The sequence below is a fragment of the Gavialis gangeticus genome, unplaced genomic scaffold (assembly GCF_001723915.1).
Source record: "Gavialis gangeticus isolate Ggan-Ray unplaced genomic scaffold, GavGan_comp1, whole genome shotgun sequence".
Lineage (NCBI taxonomy): Eukaryota > Metazoa > Chordata > Crocodylia > Gavialidae > Gavialis > Gavialis gangeticus.
Genome location: NW_017729019.1, coordinates 13,879,045 through 13,898,126, shown reverse-complemented (window position 1 = coordinate 13,898,126; position 19,082 = coordinate 13,879,045). Strand labels below are relative to the sequence as shown.

The following is a 19,082-nucleotide window of genomic DNA, read 5'->3' as shown; positions in this document are numbered from 1 at the left end:
GCCAGCATCGTTTTTTGCCTTTCTGCCTCTGCAGAAGTCTGAGACGAGGCGACTGCCTTGCCTGCTCTGCCTGTGGGCGCTGTAGCTCTCTGAAGTGTAGGGTGGGCTTGTGGAGAACTGGTGATCCCGAGGCACCAACATTAAAATAAGTGGGGAGAATACTGGGCAGGGGAAGAATCTTATAATAAAAAAAGGCTGGAGCATGAGGAGGAGGCAAAACTCCTCATGCCTCATACAACGTCCACCTGAGGGCCCAGTCCACCCACAGTGACTCTACTTGGGTCTAGATATGGCTCTGCTCATCTGCCAAATACCTAAAGGTGTTAACTTACTAAGCTTTAATGGAAATGAATCACCCTTAATCAAAACACTGCTGCATTGTTGCAGTTAATTATTTATACTGCAGTAGCACCCGAGAGTCCTAACTGTGATCAGCGCCTGGTTGATTGATGTATGATCTCATAGCGAGACATAATCCCACCCTTTTAAAGACCCCTGAAGGGGGTCTTTAGAAGGAGGCTTGATAACTACCAAGCTGGGGTCATAAGAAGCCTGTATTCATTCCTGCCCAGGGCAGGGGGTCGGACTAGATGATCTGCTCAGGTCCCCTCCGATCCTACTTCTACGAAACTATAATGCATGAGGTTAGGACTTTGGGAGGCTGGGGCCTTTAACTTTTCCTGGATTCTTTTCTCTAAAGGCATCCAGCATTTGCTGGCCTGTCTGATTTACTTGAGGGTGGAGAGGCAGGGTCAGAGGGAGGCAGCGAATGATCACTCCAAGATTGAATAGGGGGTGGTGGGAAATCTGTCTCCACGTACCCTGCATTGCTGCAAAACTTTGAGGCAGGCTGTAACGTGAGGCTGGATCTGGATGTTGGGGTCCACCCAAAGTTGGGGTCATGAGCCGATGTCTGTCTGAAACCTTTAAACAGCAACGTGATTCTGCAGACATCCTGCCTGCCACCCAGGGACCTCCCCATCTGGCCTAGTGCCATCACTAAAGGCTCAGAGTCCTGCGAGGTCAATAATGAACTTCAGAGGCAAGGGCAGCTCTTCTTGGGTGGCTTCATCTGCCTGGCACTCGGGTGACTTGTGCTTTCTGCTCTTGCGGCTGCTGCTTCGCTTGTAGCCGACATGAGATTGTCTTGAGCCAGTTGTATCCAAGGAGCCTGCCACGTTTCCCTCCTGCCTGGGAAAAAGCTGCTCATCTTCATGCATTAAGGACCTAGCCTGATTGCATGTAATCTCATTAAGGGAACAAAGCTTCTTTGCAACCTCCAAAGGGGTTATAGGAACAGGAGGGAGGGCAGGTTTTAGGAGGAGTAGGGACAGCTGCTTATCCTTACTGGCAAGAGGGGTGAGGCTGCAGGGAAAGTGGGCTATGTAGGAGGCACGAGCAGAGGCTGTTTGCACTGGGAAGACCTGGACTAGCGCTGGGACCAGCTGCCGGAAAGGACGGGAAAAGTGTAGTCCTGCTACGTTGCTTCTCAGAGGTCGAGTGAGTGGTGCTTGGGGATGGCAGCAGCGCGGCGCAGTCGGGGCAGTGGAGCGCTGGGATCACCAGGGAGCCGCTGCAGCATAAACGTCTGCACTTGCACTAACGAGATCCTTGCGAGACAAATGTCAAGTTTTGGGGAGTTGCGAGCAGGCTTCCTCCCTTTCCTGGCTGGGTCCGTGCCCTATCCTGCCATGGGGCAGGTCCTAGCTGTGGGCTGCTAGGAGTGGGGCCGCGCGAGGGCTGGTGCTCGGCTAGCAGCGCAGTGCAGGGGCAGGGGAGCTGGAACCAGCACACATGCTCTGTTTATAAGAGGCAGCAGCAAGGCTTATAAACAAGGGGGTTTTTCCAGAAACCCGGAGCAGCCGAGCACATTCCAGGGAAAGCAAGCCTGCCGGGAGACCTTCCAAGAGCAGCTGCCGCCCTGCCTTGCCCTGACCCCATGGCAGAAATAACATCTTTGCTAATTTAATGTCCAGACCTTTCCATCGCCTGCTAATAGTGCATCGTCTTTGCACAGATTTTAAAACATCTTAGTCATTCACCTTCCCGTGGCTCCTGTGGGTCTGTCGTAGGCTGGAAGCTCTTTAGCGCTCGGACTGTCGCAGCCCTGTGTTTATCTTGCACCTGGCACAAAGAGGCCTTAACATTGCTGAGGTTGGGAGTGCAATTGCAATGCAAATATGGGAAGAATCGGAGGTTGGCCATTAGGGGAGCCGGCCCAGAGAGGCGCAGTGATGTCCCTGAGGTCACATGACGAGTTAGGCTCAGATCCAGGAGGGCAACCCAGCTCTCCCAGTCCCCGTGCCGCTAGGCTGCGCTTCCTGTGTATCAAGGGCCTGCAGGGCTGCGGGAGGTTAGAAGGACTGGACAAGAAATGTTTTCAGCTGTGCTTTCAAATGAAATGGCAGGTGGATGCTAGAGAAGGAAATGGGGAGGCCGTGCTATGTGTCAGAGGCTGGTGCTGGACGGGTAGAAGAAGGCATGGACCCTGAGCCTGGGTTGTGCTTGGTGGGAGCAGCCTGGGAAACTGGTGCAGGGGGCAGCGGAGGCAGGAGCACAATGCTGGAGAGCTGGCAGAAGTGGCCTACGGGGCAGAGACAAAGACCTAGGAGCCTGGAGACCCGAGTTCCCTCTCGGTGACCTCGGACGAGCCGCTTCCCCTCGGCATGCCTCAGTTTCCCTGGCTGTAATGAAGTCATAACCTGTCGGCATTGTCCGGCTCAATTCTTTCAAGCCTGCAAAGTGTATGGCGAGCCTCTGCTGGACGGGTCCGGGGTGCCGTTCGTTTTCCCCCAGGCCCTTCCACCAGCCCCAGCCTGGCTTGCACTCGCTGCACGAGACAGGCTCAATGAGGGAGGGCTGAGCTTCTCCATAAGCTTGTGTACACAAGTGTGAGAAAAGCCAGGCTGTGGGAAGGCAGCAGCCATAAACAGATGCTTTGGGAGCAGAAGAATGTCCCACTGGGCATAGCGCTGCGGCAGGCAGCTCTCGTCTCCCCAGCTCCCTGCTCCTGTCCCTGAAGCCGTGGGAGCACAGCCCAGCGCACCCTCATTCCTGCTCAGAGGTAAGCAGAGGGGGCAGGCTGGGTTGCATACTCCTTGCTGAGGGCTGCCTGGGGCTGGGGGTTGTGCGGGGGGTGCAGCAGGGTGTTTGGAGGTAGTTGGCATCTCTGCTGTGCCCCTAGGGCTGGCCTTGCACCTCCAGGTTGTCCCAGCTTCACAGAAGGGGCACGCGCATCTGCTCGAGGCTAGCTGTTGGCAGGAGAGATTGGGCAGCCAGGTGTGGTGCTCAATGGGACTCCTGGTCCCCCTCCATCTCAGAGGGCCTGGCCCTGCCCCCTCTCCCCAAGTTTGCCGAAGCTGGTGGGTGAGGCCTCATCATACCAAGGATGCTAGAGTCTGCGGCGGGGCGCAGCCTATGCCGGCACTGCTGGCACGCACCCCAGAGGAGCCTGGCCGAAGCCTGCCGCCGTTGCGCATGGAGGAGCCAGCAAGTCTGTGGGAACCTGGAGCCTGAGAGACCCTGATAGCCAGGACGATGGGGGCAGGGGTCGAGAGGGCTCTGAGGAATGTCCTTGCTCCTTTCCCAAGCCTCTGGGGGGACTGTGGCAGGGCAGCTCTGCTCCCTGCTCCGTGCAGGTCTGCCCCAGCACAGAGGAGCCCGTGGTGGGCAGAGCATCGTGTAGACCTGCGTGGAGCTCGCTGCGCAGCGCAGGGATCGGAGCTGGGAGTGTGGGGTAGGGAGCGAGGCCTGGGTGTTAGGCGGCGTTTGCAATGCAGAAGGAATCAGGGCTGCGGTCAAGGGTCCAACTCACAGGGGTCCAGGGATGCTGATGGTTGCAGGGCTTTGGCCCACGCTTCTGTAGGTATCTCCGTAAGTGACCTTCTAGTCTCTGTCCGGAGCGTCATCGGCCTGGATGGAGAGGCCCTGTGTAAGCCCTGAGGGGAGCGTGGGTCCTGGCCTGCTGCTGGCAGTCGAGGTGCTGCTAAAGGCCCCATGTTCAGCCCTGCTGGTGGCCCCGATGGGGTTAGTGACACCCACAGCGTGTGGCAGGTGCTTGGGCAGAGAGGGAAACGATTCTGGCCTCGCTTTCCCTTCCAGTTGCTGCAGACTCTGCTGCTGGCCTTGGTTCTCTACCTGCTCCTGGGTTCGGATACAGGTCTATGGGCTTGTTTCCAGCCATGGGAAAGCCCTGAATCCCCGAGGCAACCACGATCACCCTCTCTGGCAAGGATAAGCCCTGCCTGCTTGCTCTGTTTTGGGTGCTGGCTCCTCTTTCCTGGAGGGGAGTTCTACCCGGCTGTGGCATCGGCACCTCTCTATATTTCTCTCTTGCCTCCAGGGCTGTACGGTGCCCCATGAGCTCCAGGGAGAGACCTGCTGTCCCTCTGCAATGCTCCTTGTCCTTCTCCTCTTTCTTGAGCTCTCCTTCTGGGTCCACGGACAACCCCTTGACAGCCCGGACTGCCAGGGTCCCGGCAGGCGCATCCCTCTGCCCCCAGCAAGAGCTGTTGGTTGATGTTTATGGCAAGATCACATGGGTAAATACCCATCAAGGCATTCAGTTGGGGCATTTAATCAATAAATACCTGCATGGCCTTTTTAACTGAGCTGTTACTTGCATCTTGTGCCTCAGTTTTCTTATCTCTAAAATGGGACTCTCAGAAATGTCCTTTGCAAGCACTACTCATTTAAAATATCACAAGAACTATGTATTCTTGCTATTTCTGCTGAGATCATGAGCGCTTCAGGCCCAGGATCATCTGTTTGTCCTGTGCTTGTACACAGCCAAGCACAGCGGCGCCCTAGATGCTCTGTCATTGCAAATAATCCAGAAGAAGAGGAATTGGTCACGGATGCATTTCTGAGCCTCGTATTTGATCCCATGAGCTCTGCTTCCCTCTCTCCTGTGTTCGAGGTGCCCAGCCACACTTGCCAGCCTTCTCACACAGCTAGAACCGAAGCGTTCCCTGGCCTTCTCTGCACTAGGGATGCTTTGCTGCATTCTTCACTGCTGCCAGTGCTGGCTCACCTTTGTCCCTGAGGACTGCAGTGGGATCCTTGGTCTAGAACTAGCTGGCAGCACTTAGGATCTGGTCAGGACCAGCTCCTATGGGAGGAGTAAGGGAATCCATCCCTTTTCCAATCCGGTCACGAAGCCATCTTGTGCTGGACTTCAGCTGGGACAAGATTAGGACTGTGGTGTCTCAGAGGCTGGTGGCTCAGCCCTTGCTAGGACCCATTGTGTTGATAATGCTGCTGAACCTAAGCTGATGTTAGCAGCCGTGAGGAATTTTTCCACAGGCAGCTCTGTCCTTCAAGCCATAAGCCAGTTCTTGCTATCTGAAGTATCCACCTCTGCCCTGCATTTGCATTTTCACAGACCTGCATCTTGCATATTGGCTTCTATTCCACCCTGGAGAACACGTAACACCAGCAGACTCTCCCGATGCCCGAAGTAGGGTGTTGGTGCCCGAAAGCTGGCAAAGAACAATTTTTCCAACTATTTAGTCTAATAAAAGAGATCACATCTGCCCAAAGAACCTTGTCTGCCTATGTCCTCAGACAAACACGGCTACAACCAGCAACACCTCTGCCCTGCTCACTCTCACCTCGTTCCAAGTCTCATCTGTCTCTCTCTCCGCCTTGCTTTGATCTCTGCTTCCCTCCATCTCCACCTGATTGACTGTTTTATTCTTTGATTATAACTCCTAACAGTCCTGAATGCATATGGCTTATGTGAAAGCTGCTGTGTATCATCCCTTACCTTTTACTAGGCCTGCTGTTATATGTTGGGCCCTTTTTGCTCTTTAAATCATTGTGAAATTGGATGCACTATTTAAGGAAACCCATCTACTTTATACCAGGGATATCGTGCGTGTGTTTATTTTAGCACTGGCAGCATGCTTGGAGAGCTACAACACTCACAAATCAAGCAGGTCCTTGACCTAGAATACAACACAGTCATATACACGCGTACATCTCTTGTGTACGAAGGCTCTTCTGCGTGGCCCCAACTACAGGACTTGAGCCTTAGCTTCGGTCCTGTTTGCCATTAGCAGGATCATTCGCATGGTAAGGTTTTAAGAGGGGCCTTAATAAATAATTATAACCGTGCATGGCTCTTATCTACCAGTTTTCATCTGTAGAGGAAATTGCTTTACAGACGGGACAGAATCATTAGCCCAAATTTGCAGGAGGCACCAAGAGACTTAATAATTGACTAGCATCTAAATACTAATTCCTGTCCCTGGCTCTCGGTGCTCTTTGTGAAGACAAGCAAGTGGCTTTCTATGATGATCCACAGCACCGTTAACAAAGGTATAACCTCGTTACAAAGGAAATGACGCCAGTGTAATCTGATAAATACGGGGCCTGTATCTTCTTACTTGTCCTCAGGCATCCTTCTGAGTCCATGCTTCCTTGCCTTAATCTGCTCTGACTGCAAAGGCATCCATCAGGATTGAATAACCCAAGCCCCAGCCAGGGTTCTTCCAGCAGCTCGATATTGTTTGATCCTAATGTAAGGGGCTCATGGGTCCTGTTGGGTGATGAGGAGGACAGGCCCCACCTGTTAGAGGCAGAGCATCTGCATTTCATGCCAAGGTCCAATCCAGAGTAAACCAAAGTCAATGGGCCCCTTTTTGGCTGGTGTCAAGGGGCTTGGGATGTGTATTCGAGGTGATTGCAGGGACAGAAGCCATATTTGACACCTACTCTCAGACCTGAGAGAGAGCTCAGTGCAGGTACTGCCTTTGCCATGGGCTTGGTGTGATTTTGAAGATATGCTGGGCAGGTGGGTGGACAGGACTGTGCAGCTCAGATCCTGGCTGCCCTTGCCCAGGGATTTACTTCATGCTTGAGAGTGTCCAGATCTGTAACGAATGGAGCTTCCAGCCCTAAATGCCTGTGAATCTGCGTGAGATTGCAAGCCAGCATCTCTCTCCTTCCTCCACAAGTGTCACCAGCGGAAGAGGGGCTGGGAGCCTGCTGCCTTCAGCTCATGCCACCCAGGTAAGGAGGGGGGAAACGCCTGTGCTTGATCCCTGTGTCCACATCAACACTGAGTAGAGCAGCTGCCATCTGAGAGGGGCTTGGGGTTTGCTGGGCAGCACAGGAGCCATATCACAAAGGGGGGAGGGGGGAGAGAAGAGACCCAATAGTTTGTGCTTGGTTTTGCTCCCTACTGCAGCTGCCTTGGCTCCCTGTCCCTGTGCCAGCACTCGCCCCCAGTTCCCTCTTTGGATTTGGTTCTGCTCCTTGGCACGGTCACAGTGGACTGCACCCCAGGCTCACCTCGTTCTGCATCTTGGACCTGACAGTGACCAGCCCAGATGCTTTGGACACAGGTACAAAGGACCTGCAGGAGGCAGGAGAGAGGATAATCTGCCCCGGAGGGGAATCTTCCTAATCACTGGAGAGTGGCTTGCTGGCATGAGGCGTAACGACCCCGCAAACATTTTCCTAGTGTGAGATATTTGAGTGGGATAATCTCATCACCAATATAAGTGCCCAGTTCCTCTTTGAATCCTATCTAATTCTGGGCCCCCATAACTTCCCGTGACAAGGAGCTCCACAGCCCGGCTGCACCTTGTATGGAAATCTTTCTTGTCATTTGTTTTGAAGTTTCTGCCTTTAAACTCCCGTTGGTTCTCGTGTTATGAAATTGGGAGGAGAGAGGCCTCAGCCTACCTTCAGCAGCTCATTTGTTATTCTATAAGATTTTATTGCCTTCTCTTTCTTTTTTTTTTTTGCTTTCTAAAGGATCAGCCCAGGCTTTTCAGTACTTCTTGCTGGGAGAGCTTTTCTAGGCCCTTGACCATTTCTCTGCCACCCTCTTGTCCCCCAAGATCCTTTCTGGATAAGGCATGACCAGTCCCACATCCTGCACTCCATGCGAGTGTGCATCACTGATTTATACAAAGCTATATAACAGGCTCCGTCCTGTTACTTGGGCACTGTTGCTTTTTGACCGTAGCTTCACAGTGAGCAGAAAACTATAGTGGTGATGTCTACAGTGACACCCAGGTCCCTTCCCTAAATCAACCCCGTCAACTCAGTGCCCTGCAAGACTTCTGGGTAACTTGAACTTTTCCCTTTGTTGTGCATTGTTTTGCATTTATCAACCCTGAACATCACTTGCCCTTGTGGTGCCCGTTCGGTGAGCTCAGTTAGGCTTCTCTGCAGGTTCTTTATGCTCCTCGCTGGGTTTTCCTTCATCTGAACCAGCATTGCTCAACCTGTGGGTCGTGACCCAAAAGTGGGTCGCAAGAACATATCAAAAGGGTTGCGAACAGACTTTTAACAAGCGGATTCCTCTTTAAAGGAGAAAACCGGAGGAAACCGTGGCTTTTCCCTTGCAGGCTTGCAAAGTTCCAGCCTGCAAGGGGCTGCTTGGGGGGCCCTGTGTCCCACCACCCCTCACACGAGGGGGCAGTGGGTTGGGAGCGAGGGGCACCGGTTGGGACTGCCCACTGGGTCCTGGTACAAAAAAGGTTGAGACCCACTGGTCGAAACAACTCTGTGCCCTCAGCAAACTTTGCTGCATCTCTGCTCATCCCTTTTTTCCAGATCGTCGTGTTAGGGTTAACTGCTCAGGGCAAGAGGTTACCGTGGTGGGGCTCAGGGCTACTATATAATCCTGAGCACCCCTCATGGTAACCTCTTGCCCTGAGCAGTTAACCCTAATGGCTCTCTTGCTTCCTGAGCGTGTTTTGCCTCTCGTCTTATCACTACATTTCCTTAACAGCCTTTTTGTGCCGGTCCTTATGTGAGCCGGTTGTGCCTCCTGCCAGTGCAGGTCACAGCCACCCATCTTTCAGGGGTCGGCTGACAGGTCTTTTATTTGGAGTGGTCCTTTGACGCAAAACCACTCTGCCCACTACATTTAGTGGGGGAGACTGAAAGAAAATACCCTTGTCCTTTCAGTTCTTCAGCTTCTTTCAGGAGCAACAATCTCTTTCATCTTCCCCTTCTTTCTGAGCCTGGGCTCTTTTGAGATGCTCCCAGCTGGGAATCCAGCCAGGGGTCTGATCCCCCCCACCTGCTCCTCATTGCCAAACAGACCTTTCTATGTCTTCAAAGGGACTCTACCCTGTCACACCTTGTCAAAGGCCTCTCCAAAGCTTAAATAAACTCTCCTCCAACTGCCCTTTTGATACAGTAAAAGATCTCTGATAGCCCGGAGAGATGAGATGTTTCCTTTGCTGTGAACGTGTTCGTATCAGCTCATATTCTTCCAGCTGTTTATCACCCTATTTTTTTTTTTTATTCTAGTTTCATCTAATCTCACACTTTTCACAACTCACCCCTCTCTGATCACAGGGCATCCACCTTCTCGGCCAGTGCTTCTGCCAATGGTCCTGTGCCCCCCTCGGAGATCATCTCCCCCTTCCCCAGCAGTACGATGCCCATCACACTGGCTTAGTTATTTTAAAAAGCCAGCAGATGCAGAAGCGGAGCCACTTCAATGGACCGATTACATGGCTGCAGTGGCATGTTATTATCAATATTGTTATTATTACAGTCCCGGAAAGGCTGTTGGTTCCCTTCCAGCCAACACAGATGAGCACTGTCTTTGCCACGTAGTCTTGCTACCTCTCTGCCTTTACACTTGCTCATCTATCCATATCCGTGCGTTATCTATCCCTGTACGTGACAACTCTTTCTATCCGCCCAACTGCCCACTGCTCCAAGTACCTGTTTATCACCCTGCTAATCTGTCCGTGTTCAGACACATGCATTGACCATGCCTTTTGTGTGCCCATCCCCATGATATCTAGGCCAGTGGTTTTCAACCTGTGGTCCACGGACCCTTGGGGGGTCTGCAGACCATGTCTAAGGGATCCGCGAAAGATGACTAGGAGCAATCAAAAGTATGCGATTATCCACTATTCACACCTCCATTCAAAATTTTCAGATGAAAAAAAGGTTGAAAATTGCTGATCTAGGCCATTACTTATGGAAGTGACATCTCCTTCTCAGTGCAGAATTTACTGCCAATGCCATTAGATAGCTCCTGGTCAGCGAGGCTTAGCCTGGAGTCCTGTGCTTCATTTTCCCCTGTATCTAGGCAGGGAGGGGAAAGTGCTGAGTCAACAGCTTCAGTGGCTGTAGGCATCTATCACTGGCTCTGACAGACACTGCTGGAGGGAAGAGCTGGTTTGCAGGTAAAATCCTAGAGGGCAGCTGGGTCGCTCAGGGAGCTGGCAGTGGGGTGCAGCAGCAGAGAGGTCTGCACCCATAGTTCAAATCCAGCTCTGCTAAGCAGAATGGAAAGCTGGGTGATGTATGGTCAGGCTGGTGGGTCTCAGTGCTGAGAAGGGACATGTTTCACTGCCAAGCCCACCACTGCACTAGACACTGGAAAAGGCATAAGAACTGCCATTTACTTGCCCAGACCGTAGCTCCCTTTTGCCCAGGCTTCTGTTGCAGGGAGAGGGAACTGGGACGGACCAGGGTTTTTTCCCCTGTTCTCACTTGCAGCCTCCAGCACTTAAGGTCTAGGAAGTTCTGATTCAAACTCTGACTCCTTCCTTCCTTTGTTGCAGTCTCAGCTGAAAGGAGACTGAGCTCACTTCCCAGGCAAAGGTTCAAACACGCGGGCAGAGTGGTGTGTTGGGAGCTTGTCCTGTTGCATGTGTGATGGATGGGGGAAGCCTATTGATGAGAATCAGATCCATCACTGAACAATGACCAGACCTGTATTATTGTTACGATGGAGTGACAAAAGCAGGCATAGTAGCACTGACTTGGGACACATGCAGTGCCTCCCATCGGATAAGCCCAAAGCATTCCCCAGCCATTCTTTAGTTAATAGGTACCAGCCCTCTGATAGAGTGCTATCATCACCCCCCAGTGTATCAGTGGGGAAACTGAGGCACATAGCAAGTAAGTGGCTAACGGCAGCCATGGTTTAAAGGAGCCCAAATAGTCCGTGACAGCCAGAAGATCTCTACTGAATCGTCCCGGCAGGAGGCTGGCAGGTGATTTCAGTGCAGGAGTTAGAAAAAGGGATACTGAGATGGGGGCTGCGCCGTAGGGGAGGGGCTGTCAGCTCTGCCTTATCGCAGTCTCCCTCCCCTCTGCCTTTGCAATAAATTCCACATTTTCTTTCTTTTGTAACTGCTTGAAACAAGCCAGCAAAACAGCAGCCTCTCAAATAAAACCACCCTCGCTGCCACCTTCCCGGCGGACGCCTCTGCACAGAGCAGAGGAACTGGGAGTCGTTGCTGGGTGAGAAACAGCTTTAAAAATATAACACTGGAGAGGCGTTCTCCCTCTGGCAAGCATGGGGCTATGGCGGAGGTGCCTGTGTCCATAGACTTCCAAGCACCAGCCAAGGGAGACGGCAGCCTAGTAGAGAGGGGAACTGAGGCACAGGTATGTCTTGCCCCAGGTCACCCAGTGAGGGAGTGGGCAACGTGGGGAGTCCCGTGTGGCAGCTCTGCATCTGAGCTGCTCTGTAATAACTCATCAACACTCAAAGAAGGCTTATACTGTGTGGTGGCGTGCTATCGGATGTGTCCTCTAAGACTGGCTGAGCTTATAGTGAGCTGGGAGGACCGAAAAGCAAGCAGGGAAAAGGAAAGCTCAAGGCAGCATGGCCCTTGAGGATTATTATAGGGCAATGGCAGAAACATTGGCTCAGGGCACTGTAGCTTGATTGCCTGAGCCTGCCAGACTGATGTTTATTATGAATGACCAAAGCAAGGGGACAAGGGGGGAGCTATAGTATGGTTTAAAATGGGCTGATGCTGACTTGCAAGAAAGGGAGGTGGAGATCAAGATTCATGCTTCCTGCTCTGACCAGTAGACAATGCTGATGGCTCAAGTTGTAGCGCTTTGCCCAAGTTTCCCCCTGCTACCGTCCCGTCCCCAGCAACCCTCTTGCAGCTGTGGCCTCCTCTCGCTGACTGCAAGGGACGGCTGGGAAATGCCTAGGGTGCTAAGCGCGGTTCGTGTAGGATTCCCTTGTGGATGCTGCCTATTATACCATGTCGGCAGCTTTCCAAGAGGCGCTGTGTTCATCTCAGCGCTGTGCGTGTGCGAGACTTGAACTCCAGTGTATCGACACATCAGTCTTTATTCGGCTGAGCAGGGCTGTCACTGGGGTTGTTATGAACCCCCTTGGGCTCTTCTTCTCCAACCCCCCCAGCCAAGGAGGACTTGGATGTTTAGGAAACGAGAGCACACACAGAAACAGCCCGGGGCCAGCTGCTTGCCGTGAGGCAGGATGCCCGTCAGGTGGCACTCTTGCTCCGTCGCCAGCGGGTTGTTTTCATGCCTGCCCAGAGGAGGCTGGCGCTCCTGCTGCCAGGGGATGCAAGGTCCATTTGGCAGCTGGGTGAAATGTAATGAATACAAACATCGCTGTGGGCCGGTGACTCATTCCTTTTTGGAAATGGCTTTGGAGAGCATCTCGGTGCCCAGCTTCCCGGGAAGGGAGAGGTCATAAGCAAGGACTCCGCAGCATCAGCTGGCTCCCGCCCGGTCTGGCAGGGATAAAAGGGTGGCATCGAAAGGGTAAGGGCGGCTTAGCACATGCCAGGTGAGCGGCAGCGGAGGCGCAGGCTACAGAGGGGTGCTGGGGCCAGTGGGGAAGAGGCAGTGGAGCCTGGAAGCAGCCCTGAGCGGTGCGGGGGCTCGCGGTGCAAGATAAGGTTATCATGGGGGTGCTTCTGGTCCCGGGCCTTGGTCTGTGGGTCAGGCCCAGCAAAGGGTGGCTGTGGGGCTGTGCTGTCGCTGGCTCTTTACAGGCTGGTCTCTTCAGAGGAGTTTCTTGTTCCTTAACCTGGGCTCCTGTCCTTCCTTTCAGCAAGCAGCAACTGAAGCAGCAGCAGGTAGAGCTGGCCAGACTCATGGCATCTCCCAACTCAGGTAACGGAGCAGCCGTGAGGCTGAGAGGATGGCGGTAGGGTGCGGGCAAAGGGAGCTAGGGTAAGCTGTGCAGTGCCCCCTTGTTCTGCCAAGCATGTGCCTGCCTTCCCCCTCCCCGCCGGGAAGCCAGAGGCTCAGCCGTTGCCCGGCTGGATGCCAGTCTTGGCAAGCTGGGTGTTTAACCCAGGTGGACATCTGGGCCTCTCCATGCTTAGGCTGTCCCCAGTGCCCCCTTTGCTGTGTCTCAGTAGGAAGTCTGCCTTCAGAAGCAGGACAGCAGGCTGCATCCCTACACCTCTCTCCTCATCAGTAAGGTCCTCTTTGCTTCGTCTGCAGTGGGCGCACAGGCTAGTTTCTGCCTCCCCCTGCCAGCTGCAGGCACTGCCGTGCAACCGTTCAGCCCTGCGCAGCGGCTGGCACTTCCACGAGTCTTCTCTGAGGCTCAGCCTGTGCTCCTCTCACCAGCACGGGACGTACTGGAGGACCTGATTTTGGGAGAGGGCCTTTTCCTTGTGCTGTGGCAGGTGCATGACCTGGTGCAATCTGGGGTGTGTGATACCCAGCCAGTATCTACTGATGTGGCCCATGCTGGGCTGGGCTGGGCTTAGCACATCCACTCACTCTCGGTCTTGTAATATTAATAGTAATAATCAATGCACAAATGTTAGATTTCTCATGCCACCTTGACCTCCAAGGACCCGGAGTGCATTAGCAGCTGTTGCTGGAGGAGACAGCTTTGCCTCCGTGTTTGGTGCCCGCACCGTCCAGAGGTTTATGCAGCTCCCTGCTGGCTTTTGGCATTGGGTTTAGCAGGAAGATGCTGCTCATGTTCCCCCTTTAACTCATTACAGACCAAAAGGAACTCCTCCAAGCTCCAACGGGCCTTTCTTCTGCCTTCTCTCTAGGCCTGACGAGCAACTTGCAGGGCTACTCTGGAAGGGTTGTGGCCCTGAGGGGGCAGAGCCTGGACAACAATGAGGTGAGATGCGGGGGGATGAGGTGGGCAGTTGTAGCATCGGGAGGGACTTTACCTACCGGTGCATCCTCTGCTTCTCCCCCATTGATGTGCTCTCTCGGATAGGTTCTTAGTTTAATTCCCTCTGACAGGAAGGAGCACCCCGCTGTCAGGTCTCCTGCCCCCCACCCCACTGCCCCAGCTTTGCCCTCTCGCAGCCAGCCCTGCAAGCGTGGGGCCAGGGGCTGCATTCTTCATTGTCCTGGTGGGGGTGGGGGGTGTTTGCCCTGCCCCATGCTGTTAAGACCCATTTTTCTCTGCTGTCGTGTCCTGTGCGCCCCCAGGTGCGAGGCCAGGTGGATGGGGCTGGCAGAAGGGAGCTGGCGCTGCAGGTCGGGGACAGCGGGGAGAGCGATGAAGGTTGGTGAGTGAGTCTCAGGCTATGGAGCTGCCATCCACACCGCTCCCTGGCCTCCTGCCTCTTGCTCCATCTCTTCTTTCTGCTCCCCTCCGCCTGTCTGTCTTCTCCCCGTTCTCCTATTTTCTCCTTCCTCCCCTGCTTCATCTTCTTTCTCCCTTCCAGCCCCCTTCCTCTCTGCAGGGCAGAGGAAGAGCAGCAGTGGGGAGGGTATCCCCAGCTTTTCAGGCTGCTGGAAGCAGCTTCTTGCATTGTGCTCTGGATCAAAGGGGCGGACTGACGTCCTCGCCGGTAGAACGGGGCTGTGACCCTGCCCTTCCGGCCAACCCAACCTGCCGTCTTTGAGGCAGGGGCATCTGTTCTCTTAAAGGTCCCATGGGGGAGAAGACCATGCTCTCAAGCCCATCTCCTCTCACCCACCCCACTGCCTTCTCCGTGAGCAGGAGCAGGAGGGTGTTTCATGATGCCTCTTGGGGCACAGGTGCCTTAAGTCCCCAGATGGTGTTTCTGGGGAAGCCTTTGAGGTTTCTCACATGACCCAGTTCTACCCCCGAACACTGATGGCACTTCCAACCAAGAGATAGGGCTTGGGTCTTGAGTCACTTCCCTGTGGGTTGGTCTCTTCAGCATCTCTGTTGCGTCTGTCCCTGGGGCCTGCCAGTTCACTGGTGCCCACCCTGCCCCTAAGTCAGCAACACTGGTGGGGCAGGACCCAGTGCTGTTTCAAGAGGGCTCCCTAGTCAGGAGCCAGGCCTCTGCAGACACAGCTGGACTCGCCTAGTCTAGGCCAGGGTAGGATTGGGACAGCAGAACATTATTCTTCTAGGTCCAGAGTGATTTCCCTTGGGGGCTCTGTGACCCGGCCTCATGATACAAGTAGAGGGGCCCTTCTCCACTGGCCTGTGCCATACACCGGGTACAATGCCCTCACCCCGTCTAGCTTGGGTACTTTTATGCCCGTGTCACTGAAGTGTCATAGCTCACACTGGTCAGTGTGTTTGTCCCCTGGGAGGTAGAAAGGACATCTTACAGTTTGGGAAGTGAGGCCTGAAGTGACTTGCCCACGGTCACACACAAAGGGGGTAGCAGAAGAAGGAACTGGACCCAACTTTCTCAGGTTCCCATGCTAGTGCCCTCCCCACTGTGGCCCTTAGTGTTAGAGAGAAGACATCTGCCTCCATGGAGGCAGCTGGGAGGTGTCTGATCCCCTCTGTCCATCTCCTTTCTTGTCTCTCCGGATGAATGATCGCCCTTTTTCCCCAGATCCTGACCCAGCTGAGGACCTGCTGGTGACCTCTGCGACAGAGCTGTCTGTGCTGGAGAGACTGGGCCTGCACAGGTAGGGTCTCCGGCCGTGGCCTGACCCCCCTTCTCCTCCTACCAAAGTGCAGGGATTAGACACTGCTGCTTGATCAAGGAGCTTGGAGATTTAAACGGTGGTCAGCAAAGGTGACAGAGGGCTGGCCTGTGCGTGGAGCCCGGGCAGGTGCCTCGGGGGAGTAGCTGAGGAGGTCAGGGGTTACAGAGCCCCTCACCCTCCATTGCTGGTTCAGATCCAGCTCCGGGGCCTCATACCCCCACTGCTTGTATCCCACAGCAGAAGGAGACAGGCCCTGTCCTGGCAGTGACTGAAAGATGCCCCCATTTCAGGGCTGCTTGGGGCCTGGGAGAGAGAAGTTTGGCTCTCTCTGGTTCCCAGCGGATGGGTGGTGTTGCCTCTCACAGCTCCCCCCACCATAGGCACTGACTGCTAGAGCTGCCTGGAGAGCCCTAGGTGCCATCGCCGGGCCCTTGGGAATTGGCTGCGGTCGGGCACTTGGCTCTGCCCCGCGCTCTGCGTTGTCTCCCTTGCTTACAACCGTCCGTGTTCTTCCTTTGCAGAGTGGCTTTGACTGAGCAGGACGTGGAGGTGAGCACTGCCCTCATCCTATCCTTCCAGCAGCTTGTAGTGAGAGGGACTCATGGACGCACCCATGGATTCGTGTCCTCTTCCTCCTTCCCCTGGAAAAATCCATGCACAGGCTTCAGACACCAGTGCTGCAAGGTGTACTTGGTGCCCGAGGCAAAATGCATCTGGTCGCTGCCCTCTCTGTAGTGTGGTGCTCAGATCTGTGGAGGGTGATACTGGAGTCCTGCAGCAGATGGGCTAACCCAGAGTCCTCTTGTGACACCTCCAGCTAGGTCAGCACCAGCTCAGATGCTGTCTGTGTGCCACCTGGTGCGTTATCCAGGGTTTAGGCATGGAGGGACAGGGGCTTTCTCCTCTAGGTGGTCACTTCCCACAGTTAGTTCTTACCCTCTGAAAGTGGCTTGAGTTCCTTCCTGACCGGGGTTTCTGTTGTGCAGCACAGGGTCCCAGGGACAGGTGTCTGGGTCCCCAAACTGCAGCTGCAGCCGAGACACCAAGGGTATGTGACCAGTGGGGAAAATGAGGCACAGCGTGGTGAAGTAACTTGCCCGTTGTCCTCCTGTGACTCAGCGGCAGAGCAGGAATAGGAGCCAGAAGTCCAAACTCCTGGCCTTGTGCTTTCAGCAAGAACCGTCCTCCCCCCTTTCATGACCCCCTGCTGACTCCCCTCCGCCCTGGCAGTTTCTGTTGCATGCGCGCATCCCTCGCGTCCCCTCCTAGGAACCAGGGGCATCCCCTGCACAGCAAAGTGATTCCTCTGGGCGTGTGATGCAGCGCTTGTTCATTCTGTGGAGTGCTTGGAGGCTTGCAAAAGGCGTCATTAAATCAGCAGGAGATGAGAGCCCTCGTAATAGTAATAATGAGCTTCCCAGGGCCAGGGCTGACACGGGGCTTTTGCTTGCCAGTCGGCATCTGCTGGGCATCTGTTGAGGAGGAGGCCTGTCTGGCCGACTCCTGGTGCCCGCAGATGAGGGGCACCGAACCCTCTGATAGGGCAACCCGTGTTTAGTGGCTAACTCAGCTGGATTGCCTTGATTTAGTTGGTGAGGCTTTTATCTCCCCCTCTTCCCTATCCCACTTCCTTCCAGCAGCCCCCAGGGACCCAGCTGCCTGGCTTGGAGCCCCAAAGTCTTCTGCTGTTGCCCCTTCGGCTGGGGTCTGGAGAGGGGGCGTGGCAGCGAAGGAAGGGCCCAAGTCTGCTCGTTTCACCGTGTGTAGATCAGGAACTAAACCAGCGTGAGACTAGTGTGGGCCCCAAGTCAGACAAGTACAGGACAGGGGTGTCTCCCCCTGCTTACCATTGCCTGCAGGTGGGGAAGCCCCCTCGGTAAGAGCCCAGGGCAGGGATGAAAGCATTGCTGACCCAGGGAAGCTCTGCAAGGCCCGGTATCTCTCTCCATCCCCGCCACCCTGAGTTGCTGGGACGGTCATGGAACCGGTTGGGCAAAGCTGGGAGTGGCATCGTCTGTGCTTTGTGACTGGTGTCCCTGCCAGGTGCTTTTTTCCAGGTGTCCTTGTGGGGCTGCAGTGACCCCATCTGTCCTTTCCCTTTGCAGGCAGCATTTGCACACTTGGCCTTAGCTTTCCGCTGCGACATGTTCACGCTGCGCCGGCGGGTGCAGGTGGAGGAGCGGGCGCGCGATGTGGCGGAGGAAAACATCCAGCAGGAGCTGGAGGAGTGCCGGGCGGCCGTGCAGGTTGGTAGGGCTGGCCAGAGGCGGGTCCCCAGGGCACAGCCTGCTCTGTGGGGTGTCCAGAGCCCCATTGCTGGCCTGGCTTCCTGCTGAGAGCAGGGGGTGAGGTTGGGTTTTAGATCCCAGCCCTTCAGGCCTGCCTCCCGAGTAGGGAATGGGCATGGGCATGGGCACGATGAAGTACTGCCAGAGTTAGTGGGACGGATGCCCTTGGCCGTGGTAGGGCTTCCCTGTCTCTGTGTGCTCTGGCTCATTCCTCTTTGCCTACAACTGCAGCCGTGTCCTGGCGCCCTGGGAGTTGCCTCCCGGGTGGGAGCTGCCTCGTTTGTGGTTCTGGTGCTGGATGCCCGGGGTGTTTGACTCAAGGCCGTTGGTCTGAATCCAGCCAGGTGGGCAGCACCCCAGCACCATCCCTTTCACTGGCGTTTCAGTGGCCTGTGTGAAACAAGGGACCCTATCCTGCCCCTGCCCAGACTGGCTCTCCTCTGGGATAGGCTTTCCATCGTTGCCAAGCGAGTGGCAGCGTCTGGCTGACTAGTGCTTCTTACGCCACCCAGGGCATCTCCTTGGCTGAATTCTTCCTAGCTCTGGGTCCATTACAGTCCTGTTGAGGGCACTGGTGGGGGAGCATGGAGCAGCCACCCCAGGGGATTGGGTTAAGTGGAGGTAATGCTGGGCCTCCCGCCCCCTCCCCGCAGAAGCTGGGCCTCTCATGTCTAGACCCCAAGCGCAAGGAGGTGGTGGAGCAGTTGCAGCTCAGCCTGACGGTGCTGGCGGGGGCCATCGAGCGGGCCATGGGTGCGGCGGAGAAGCTTGGAGCCGTCCATCAGGTTGGTCCGTACGGGCACAGACCCCTGCATGGGGGCACTGGAGCCTCAGGGTGGGAGGGGGCTGCTGCTCTGTGGCAGGTGGTGGAAACCCCATCGGGTGGGGACCAGTGCTACTGGTGGGTCTTTCCCATCCCTTTCTCCACCCAACATACTATGCTGCCGGGGGACAATGCTGCAGCCCGCAAAGACCCATTGCTTTGGTGGGCTCCATGGGCCCCTGTCCTCACCAGCCAGCAGGCCGGTCCACCAAGCCTCCTAGCAGCAGATTCAGCTCCCTGTCTACTAGTGGTGTCCCTGCCACTCCTCTGTCCAGCTAGCTTCCCTCTGGTCCCCTGTCCCTGCTGCCACCTGGACCCTTGTATTCCTGCCACTTACTCCTGGGCCTGGTTAACCTGCC

At 55.1% G+C, this 19,082-nt stretch overlaps 1 protein-coding gene across 2 annotated transcripts in view; it reads left to right on the top strand.

The window, feature by feature from the left end:
• Nucleotides 1-6,938: 6,938 nt before the first annotated feature.
• LOC109295340 (lymphoid-restricted membrane protein-like) overlaps nucleotides 6,939-19,082 on the top strand; it is a 21,477-nt gene continuing 9,333 nt past the window's right edge. The window contains exons 1-8 of one of the 2 annotated variants that reach the window (XM_019514133.1): nucleotides 6,939-7,014; nucleotides 12,818-12,879; nucleotides 13,785-13,858; nucleotides 14,191-14,254; nucleotides 15,516-15,591; nucleotides 16,134-16,161; nucleotides 17,718-17,858; nucleotides 18,554-18,685. In XM_019514133.1, coding sequence (XP_019369678.1) covers nucleotides 7,004-7,014; nucleotides 12,818-12,879; nucleotides 13,785-13,858; nucleotides 14,191-14,254; nucleotides 15,516-15,591; nucleotides 16,134-16,161; nucleotides 17,718-17,858; nucleotides 18,554-18,685 — 588 coding nt within the window. In that variant the 5' untranslated portion in view covers nucleotides 6,939-7,003. Of the gene's footprint in view, nucleotides 7,015-12,817; nucleotides 12,880-13,784; nucleotides 13,859-14,184; nucleotides 14,259-15,515; nucleotides 15,592-16,133; nucleotides 16,162-17,717; nucleotides 17,859-18,553; nucleotides 18,686-19,082 lie in introns of those variants that run through there. The other variant, XM_019514134.1, reaches the window with a different exon arrangement.